Source organism: Alosa sapidissima, chromosome 3 (assembly GCF_018492685.1).
Source record: "Alosa sapidissima isolate fAloSap1 chromosome 3, fAloSap1.pri, whole genome shotgun sequence".
In the NCBI taxonomy this organism is placed as follows: Eukaryota; Metazoa; Chordata; class Actinopteri; order Clupeiformes; family Clupeidae; genus Alosa; species Alosa sapidissima.
This window is the reverse complement of record NC_055959.1, coordinates 38,801,527-38,810,416: the sequence shown is the minus strand read 5'-3', so window position 1 is coordinate 38,810,416 and position 8,890 is coordinate 38,801,527. Positions and strand designations below refer to the sequence as shown.

Sequence of the window (8,890 nt, the reverse complement as noted above, 5' to 3'; positions counted from 1 at the left end):
TCTGCCAAAAACTGTTTCAAAATAAAAGTCCTCACTACAATATTTCACTATTAAACAATTTAACCCTTTAAACTACTGAACTTTTTAACTGTTCAGCCATTGTAACTGTTACTTGTCATCGACTATGACTCCTACCCACTGTAGCTAGTTAGCATGTTAGCATTGTTAGCATGCTAGTTGGCATTTTTAGCAAAACTGCTAAAAATGATTAGCTAAGTTAGCTAAGTAACATGGTTAACATAGTTAGCATGTTAGCATGCTAGTTAGCATTTTTAGCAAAACTGCTAAAAATGATTAGCTAAGTTAGCTAAGTAACATGGTTAGCATAGTTAGCATGTTAGCATGCTAGTTAGCATAACTACTAAAAATGATTAGTTAGGTTAGCTAAGTCACATAATTAGCATAGTTAGGATGTTAACATTGTTAGCATGCTAGTTAGCATAGTTAACATAACTACTAAAAATGATTAGCTAGGTTAGCTAAGTCACATAATTAGCATAGTTAGCATGTTAACATTGTTAGCATGCTAGTTAGCATAGCTAGCATAACTACTAAAAATGATAAGCTAGGTTAGCTAAGTCACATGGTTAACATAGTTAGCATGTTAGCATTGCTAACATAGTTAGCATGTTTAGCAAAACTGCTAGAAAACATTAGTTAAGTTAGCTAAGTAGCATTGCTAGCATAGTTAGCATGTTTAGCAAAACTGCTAGAAAACATTAGTTAAGTTAGCTAAGTAGCATTGCTAGCATAGTTAGCATGTTTAGCAAAACTGCTAGAAAACGTTAGCTAAGTTAGCTAAGTAACATGGTTAGCATTTTAGCATTGCTAACACTACTATAAAACATTAGCTAAGTAACATGGTTAGCATAGTTAAAAATCTTAGCATAACTGCTAGCAAACATTAGAGCCATTCCAACTTTCAGTTATCGTCAAATATCTACCTATACACAGCCATTAAACTATTTGAATATCAACATTCATTAAACTGCTAGAAAACGTTGGCTAACATCTAGCATCACCGTAGTAACCATCTCTGTATTATCTGTTTTAACTATACATGATATTTTCCATCACAACTTTTCATGCACTGGTAATTCCTTGGAATTGCATTTCTAGTTATGTGATATAATCTGTTTTGTCATGCTCAAGATACAGTTTATTTATGTTTTCTTTTTTTTGCCAAACCTACAATAGTGATGTCACTGCAGAAAAAAAAAAACAAGATGATGTCGTTTCCTAATATGACTGTGACTGTGAAAAGTAAAATCCAATTGAAATGCAGAGATACCATAGATGAAAAGAATGCTGATTAATATTTGGAAACAATATTGCATCTTTATCGTATCTTCAGAATAGCATCAGCTTCAAAGCACTACTGCTAAAAGGACAAACTGCAAATTCACTGAATGTGAAAATCACTGTGAATTATATAAACCACTAATCAGAATGACTATCATGTGAACGTGCTGTATAGACACTTAATGGATGAAAGAAATTGTATATATTTCATTCTTCACCATTCATATGATGGTAGCATCTTACTGTATACTGCCATATATTTTCAGCTTGCAAGGACTATTAGTATTAATTTGTGAGAACACCAAGTAAAGTGACTGTATGTGACAAGTGCTCACGCCATGCATAACGGCTGTCTTATCCACATCAAATGTTTTATATTCATTTGTAATGTTTTATATGGTTTATAATGTTTTATATGGGTAAACTACATCAATAAAAGAGCTTTTTTAAGAGCAACCTGAGTGTCCTTTCATTGTTGATTTGTATCTCTGTGAGAGATCTGACTTAGCCTGACGTAGGCCTACAACGCACGGCTTAAGCAGAGCATATACACAGCAACAACACTTCCTGTTCTCTTTCAAACGCTGCTGACATCCTGATCTTTGCGTTGTAAGCCTGTGAGAAAGGCAGCATCACTGCACAGTCTGCACACAAAGGCGCAGGGCAGGAGGGCAGGATGTCTGGGCAGCTCCTCAGCACCTTGGCGCTCCTCTGCATCTTCATCGCGGTGGCGGCTTCAAACGGTGAGTAGGGAAATCAGCTGATCTGTCGAGGCGCCTTCGCATCTATGCTGCTGGATATGGTGGTTGTGCTGAGCCCTTTGATCGCGTCTGCTGTAATGGTACTTCGTTAATCTTCACATTTGATCACATTTTTAATAATAATAATAATTTTTGCCAGATAATTTGCCAGGGCTGCAGTAAGTGCACTGCTTGGCTGATATATAACTCCCATTTAAACATCTTTGTAATGAGGTTACACATCAGTAGTGAAAATATGCTGTACTTCACATTAGAGAAGCGACAGCACAACAGTGATGTTTTACTTGAGAATTTCTGTTCTGGATATATTTGTAGGTCATGAAGGCCACCTTAGATACACGAAGGCACTGGTTTTGACAATCTCATTTGGTGCTGACATAATTGGTCTTCCCAGCTGATTGCTGGTACAGTGTACCATCTGATGCTGGTACGCAGTCTGTACGGAAATTAATGCATGCATGCATGGGTGTAACTATCAACAGTGCAGCAAGTGCAGCGGGTCCTCAGCAGATGACTGGACCCTATAGGGACGGGGTCTCTCTGATACATCAGCCAGATTGTTAAAGTAAATATAGCCCATGGTAATGACAAATTTTGACTAATTTTACTTGGCAACTCTTTCATTCAGGTAGTGCCGGTTCAGACCTCCATGGGGCCATGGGCAGATTATGAACTTTCGGGCCCCTGGCCCCAGATGTATTAAGGGCCCCCCACTTATTGTCGCATATGTGGGAGGGGGGGGGGGGTTGGGGGTCCTTTAGGCAAAGGGGCACTCCTGAACTCTGAGGGCCAAAATGTAACCATTTTTTTATATGTATTATCTGACACCTCAGTGCTCCCAATACAATCATCCCACCCCATTTTGGATGTCTACGGACGTTACCAAATATAGTGTTTTTTCCCATTAAGGACCTTCACAGCTATAAATGCCCAGTTTTAGGGTCTGGGCTGTTTGCTTTGATGCAAGGAAAAAACATGCGATTATATTTCACAACTTTGCTAAGTACCGTGACTGGGAATGACTGACAGATCACTTTCCTCTTTGGTTGGCCTAAAGTTTACCCGACTGCTGTTCCCATGAAGTTTCTTCTGTTTTTCATGCCCTGAATCGTAATTCGGCTGTCACTAGCTTGACTAAAGGGGAGACGGTGGAGGGGGCCTTCATTTACTTGAGGGGCCGTACGCAACTTGCGTAGTGTGCGTTTAGGGAGATGGGGAGGGGGCCCTACGCAAGCGTAGTGTGCGTATAGGGAGAACCGGCCCTGCATTCAGGGTGTCCGTTTTAGACATACAGCCACAAGTAATAGACCACGTACACCTCAATCAAAGATCCTTGATCACATTAACCCTCTCTGCCTCAATTTTCTCTGGTCCTCACAACATTTGTTGTAAGTATACAGACTTTTAGGGGACACATAGGGTCAGTTTCGCACACATGGATTAAGCCTAGTCCTACACTGAACGATTTTCTTCAATGGAAATCTCCATTCAAGGCTTAATCAATGTAGGCCTAAAAAAACACCCCAAACACTGTTTGTTTCTCCTCCAGGCCCATCTTTAAAGGTGTTTGAAAGACCGAAGGTCATCACCCTCATGCAGCTCAACGCCTCTGCAGAGATCTCCTGTTCCACCACTGTCCATCCTCAGCCTGGTCGAGGGCTGCATGGACTGTCTCTGAAGCGGTATTTCAGCGGAAATGAAGTAGTGTTCTACCAGCATATGGTCGACAAGACTCAGACGGTACATCGGGACTTCGAAGGCAGAATCTCGGTCACTCAGAAATCCAGCGACTGCTGTGAGTTCACCTTCCAGCTGTCTTTGCTGAGGGTGGAGGACACCAATGGCTACTACTGCAGTTGGGTCACCTTCAATGAGAACGAAGTGGAAACAAGTAGTCTGGACAGCAACTACACGCTCATCATAGTTCGGGGTGAGGCTCTGCTGAATTATTCATAGTGACTGTAACCATGCTCGGTCTTATATAAATATAGCTTACAGTCTTGTTAAACTTCCCCTTTGACCAAAATAAGCCTCTGTAAAATCATGTGTCATCCTTCCACTAGACTTTGATAAGTACTTACAAACTCCTGCACTCTCATCCTCTGGTAATAGTATTGATTGATGTAGTATTAAGATGTAGTATTAATATTTTGGTAAACGCCTCTGCTAAATGAATACATAACTGTAATGTGCATGTGTGCTTGCAGCTGCAGTTTAGTCTCTGAGGTTTGTTTGAATTTGAGCCAATGTTTACAGCTGTTCTGTGTTTCGTTTACTGCCTTTCACTGTTCTGTGTTTCATTTTGTGTCATTCACATTTCATCATGGTAGATCCCAGCTGCCATCAGCCTATGAGTAATACACCTTCCTTCAGCTATTTCCTCTCTGGACAGCACTTTGAACTAAGAAGTCATGTTTACTGAGGCCTATAAGCGCTCTGCCAGAAAGTGTTTTTATGTCCTTCATTTTATGACAACAACTTTGTCATCATCGTCATAGTGTATTACTAATACTACTACTCGACAACTAGACACATTTCTGTAGCTAGTATGCCTTTTCTCACTGGTTTGGCATCAGCTGTTTAGAGTCATCTTTTATGTTAGATAAGCATTCAGTGTGTATATTACACCTCTCTGTGTAAAGGCTGGACAAACTTTATGCCATAAAACTGCACAAGACGTTCTCTATTTGCTGGTGTATAGCTCAGTTTCAGAACACTACAAGGGAATTCATAGTTTTCTAGACATTTTGCCACATTTAGTAGATGACACTTGAAAAATATTAGTTGTTATTATTATAGCTGTTATTATTTGTCTAACAAACCATTTTATATATGAAGGCCAAGGAGGATATTACAGGTATGCACAGGTAGAGCAGAATGAATGTAGGCCAACTCAGGAAGTCTCTGCAAAACCTGATCTGCAAATAAGCACACTGGCACACATACAGCAATCCTCACCCGTGGCCTCACTGTTGAAATCTACTGTGGATATCGGGTGCAGTGCAGCATATGCCACATCCGCACCAGATAAGGCCCTGATCCGGGGCAGCCTTGTGCGCTATCTGGATTGGGTCACTGCCACTGGACATTATTCTCATCCTGTTTTGTTCATGTTCTCTACTGCAGAGCGCGACCCTGAAGAGCTTTGCACCAGGCCATCGGGCAATCAGCTGCAGCGGCTGTTCCTCGGCCTGAGTGGGGTGGTGTGTGCCGCCATGTTCCTCATCTCTGCTGGGGCCCTGATATGGAGGTGTTTGCTGGTATGTCCTGAGAAAGGGGGAAAAAGCATCTTGGGATAAAAATGGGAACAGGCACACAGACAGAAAGAGAAAGGGGAATGGCCGCTCAGTGAGAGACCACAGATGTTGTGTGTGTGTGTGTGTGTGTGTGTGTGTGTGTGTGTGTCTGTGTGTCTGTGTGTGTGAATGATGTTCTTCAGAGAACAGAGCAGAGGGCACAGGATGTTTAGATTTCAGCCATGTGTTTGTGGTTCTTGTTGCATTACAAGAAAAATGCTGTAACACAAAGGACTGTTTTCAGGGCTCTCGAACAAAAGAAAGCTTAAGCTTTTGGGTCCTAGAAACAGGCTGAAGTTTTACAGAACATTTTACCCCAATCTGAATCTCATTGTGAAAGAGCTCACTTTGCTAAACTTCTGACTCTTGCTAAATCAAATTTAATGAATCCAATTGACTAAGTTTAGCAGCACAATGTGTTTTGCAATGGCCATTCTTAGAGACGACAGTGCTGTTCAGAAAGGGCAAACCAATGAAAAGATGCCAACGGTGAAGTCTATAGGCTAATCTCAGGACTGAACTTAGTGCTGTCACTATTGGTGGGGGTGGGAAGGCTTTGACTTGAAACCAACTGAAATGAAATTCGTTTGAAACTCTCTTGAAATGAATTGATCAGAGTAAGTGAAACCAGTCATCTCTTTCCTTAGAAAAAAGGCAAATATGATCCCCATGAAAGTAGTCAACACAAAGCCCTTCATCAAAATAATCAGCGTCGTCTTCCACCTCCTCTTCCTCCTCCAAATCATCATCATTACCATCATCCTCCTCCTCCTCCTCCTCCTCATCAAACTCAGAATCACCATCTTCATCATCATCATCATCCTCCTCCTCATCAAAGTCAGACTCACCATCTTCATCATAATCATGATCATCTTCTTCCTCAGCATCATCTCCATCACCACTCCCACCCTCCTTACCTTTCATCCCAGCACCGGTCCTCACAACACATACGTCATTGAGAAGCCAGCAGTGTACTCCATTAAGAGACCACTGCACATTGAGAAGCCAGCAGTGTACTCCATTAAGAGACCACTGCACATTTTTTGATGTCATCCTACAGTTGCTGAGTGACATTTGAATGAGTTGACAGTTATATTCAAAATTAAGAGACCACTGCAACTCATTGGAATGTCACTCAGCAACCGTAGGATGACATCAGAAAAATGTGCAGTGGTCTCTTAATTTTTTCCAGAGCTGTAGTTATCCAAGCGCATTGTGAGGAAATTTAACTGACAAACCTTCCTGATATAATATGATGTAAAAAAATTGACACATACTGTATGTATGTGTATGTATGTTGTATGTAAATGTTACATTAGGTGTAGTCTTACATGTACATTTGTGGCTTGTATACTGCGAGGGAAATGCTGTGCAGGTGCATGTAATGCTATGCACTTTTTGTCTTTGATGTTTACATCAGGTTTAGGTCAGCAAATGTCTGCACCTTTGCCTCTCACCACATCCTCATTGCACTTTTTGAAAAGAAAGTAAACTCAGGGCTTTTCACATTTTTTTCCAAAACAGAAAAAAAAAAACAGAATTTCATAGGTCACAGTGTGTCTCATCCTGTCTCTAAGATGCCTGTTACTGCTGTGTTGCTGCGTTAACATTACTGTGTTGTGCTGTGTTGTGAAGTGTGTACTTTGTCTCAATGATCTTATAAATAAATGTGCGGATTTAAAATTTACCCAGACAATCTCTCAGTTACCTAGACTATCAGCTACAACAGTCATACTGTAGTTCTTAACAGTTAATAACTTGGCTCCAGCAGACCTGTGGCCGACTTGTTTGGGGGACAGGGGTGAAAAAGAACATGCATAAATACCATCATAGTTATAAGAAACTGCTATTCTCTTACAAACAAGTCTGTTGTTGTTTAATGATGATTCACAGATTTACTAGAGTAAATCTGTGAATCATCAGTTTACGGTCACAAAGAAATTGTGCAGAGGTGGTTACCTCCACATAAACTTCCTTTTAAAGAAAAGGTTGTCTACTTTCCAAACATTATGTACGGAACCTTATAGGCCTACAGCAATGAGTCATAATGCTACAATTTCATTGAAAATGTCAATACAAATAAGAAGTGCAAGGACAGTCGGGGACTTGCTTGCAAGCCATATGAGATACATCACATGCTTTGTCGTCAAGATGACTATTATTTGTTTGTTTATTCATTTTCTGTTCATCATGCTTGTTTTTGTTTTCTCTTTAGCCATGACATGATCCACTGTGAGATATATCTGAGGAAGGCGTGGGCTGGTATTGATGTTATAGTGCTGTTTTCATATCATTGTAATGCTTTGTTTGATAATAAAAACAGTGAATTTAAAAAAGGGCATAACCAGATCTTTACACAAGCAAAGTTATTGAAGGTCAGCCAATAGGACACTTTCTAATTTTCTCCTACTAGGTCTGTGGCTAGTTGTCAAAATGACCTTGATTTTTGACATAAAATGTCCATGAGACAGTGTAGGCCTGTACTTGTTTGAGTTTGTGTGTGTGTGTGTGTGTGTGAGAGAGAGAGGTATGAGCCCTCTTTGGTGAGACACGAAATCGTTTGTTTGCGGAACCTTTGTGGCGGAAACTCGTTTTAAGACGGAATATCGAGGCCGACGCACTCACACAGATGTACATTTGAATCTCCCTTGGATGTTTGACGTTTTATTCATCGTAAAGTTATGCTCTTGTTCTTCAAATTAATAATGTGAACTCGTCTGTTATCTTTGTAAGTTTCTTGTCAAACTAAGGCTTATTTCTCATTTTGAAATCGGCTTATAAGAACTCAGTATGTTGCTCATGTTACTGCCAAAGTTTTGACAAGACCTTAAAAGCTTAACGTTACGGCAGTAAGTTAGTTACTTTTAGCGTTGGAAAATGTTTTGCTCCACCTTAACAATCTTTGTGTTAAGTCATTTAAGTCAGTATGGCCGTTTCACCTCCTATGGGGATATTTAGGAAACTGCTAATTAATTGAATGCTATGAGGCTATGTCTTACTTGTGAAAATATAGCAACGTTTAACGTTATAGCTCCACCATTCTTTCACAATGTTGAGGTGATTTGCACGAAACAAAGAATCCATACAGTAGTGAATGAAAAGCCTAATTCCTGCCTGCATTATATAATCTGTTTGTGCATAAGCTACTTGTTGGCCAGCAAGCAGTCATGTAATTTTCGCCCTGTGTTTCAGTATCGAGTTTTAAAACCAGTCCTAAAATGAGGCAAATAGTCCACAAATCATTGCTTTACATCGTTAAATCAGCACGGACATCGCCGAAAAACGCCGGCTATGGTAAGTAGGCTAAATTATTATTACAATGACAGTATGCTACCTGTTTATATATAGGCTAAATGTAAGGTTGCAATGCACACTCAGAAATGTATTCTTGTAAAACATTCTGTTAGTGATTTCATGTGCTAGGTGGCCTTATTATAGTGTTGACTGTCACTAAATTTGCAGGTATTTGGGTGCTGTAATAGCTGCTTGAAAGTGAATCAACAGTTGCACAATCCCTGACTGTATCTTGAG

General features: G+C 40.2%; 2 protein-coding genes across 2 annotated transcripts in view; both read left to right on the top strand.

Annotated features, from left to right (window-relative positions):
- Positions 1 to 1,880: 1,880 nt before the first annotated feature.
- LOC121705669 lies at positions 1,881 to 6,343 on the top strand. The gene is made up of 4 exons (XM_042086830.1): positions 1,881 to 2,045; positions 3,613 to 3,993; positions 5,190 to 5,323; positions 6,007 to 6,343. The coding sequence occupies exons 1-4, from the start codon at positions 1,979 to 1,981 to the stop codon at positions 6,316 to 6,318; spliced, it is 894 nt and encodes a 297-aa protein (XP_041942764.1). The 5' UTR covers positions 1,881 to 1,978; the 3' UTR covers positions 6,319 to 6,343.
- A 1,551-nt stretch (positions 6,344 to 7,894) lies between these two features.
- fdxr (ferredoxin reductase) overlaps positions 7,895 to 8,890 on the top strand; it is a 48,409-nt gene continuing 47,413 nt past the window's right edge. The window contains exons 1-2 of the mRNA XM_042086791.1: positions 7,895 to 8,087; positions 8,552 to 8,653. Coding sequence (XP_041942725.1) covers positions 8,578 to 8,653 — 76 coding nt within the window. The 5' untranslated portion in view covers positions 7,895 to 8,087; positions 8,552 to 8,577. The remainder of the gene's footprint in view (positions 8,088 to 8,551; positions 8,654 to 8,890) is intronic.

Coding starts and splice junctions, on each gene's coding strand:
- LOC121705669 (XM_042086830.1), top strand. CDS start 1,979: ATGTCTGGGCAGCTCCTCAGCACCTTGGCGCTCCTCTGCATCTTCATC. Junction 2,046..3,612: donor CGCGGTGGCGGCTTCAAACG/GTGAGTAGGGAA, acceptor TTTCTCCTCCAG/GCCCATCTTTAAAGGTGTTT. Junction 3,994..5,189: donor CACGCTCATCATAGTTCGGG/GTGAGGCTCTGC, acceptor TCTCTACTGCAG/AGCGCGACCCTGAAGAGCTT.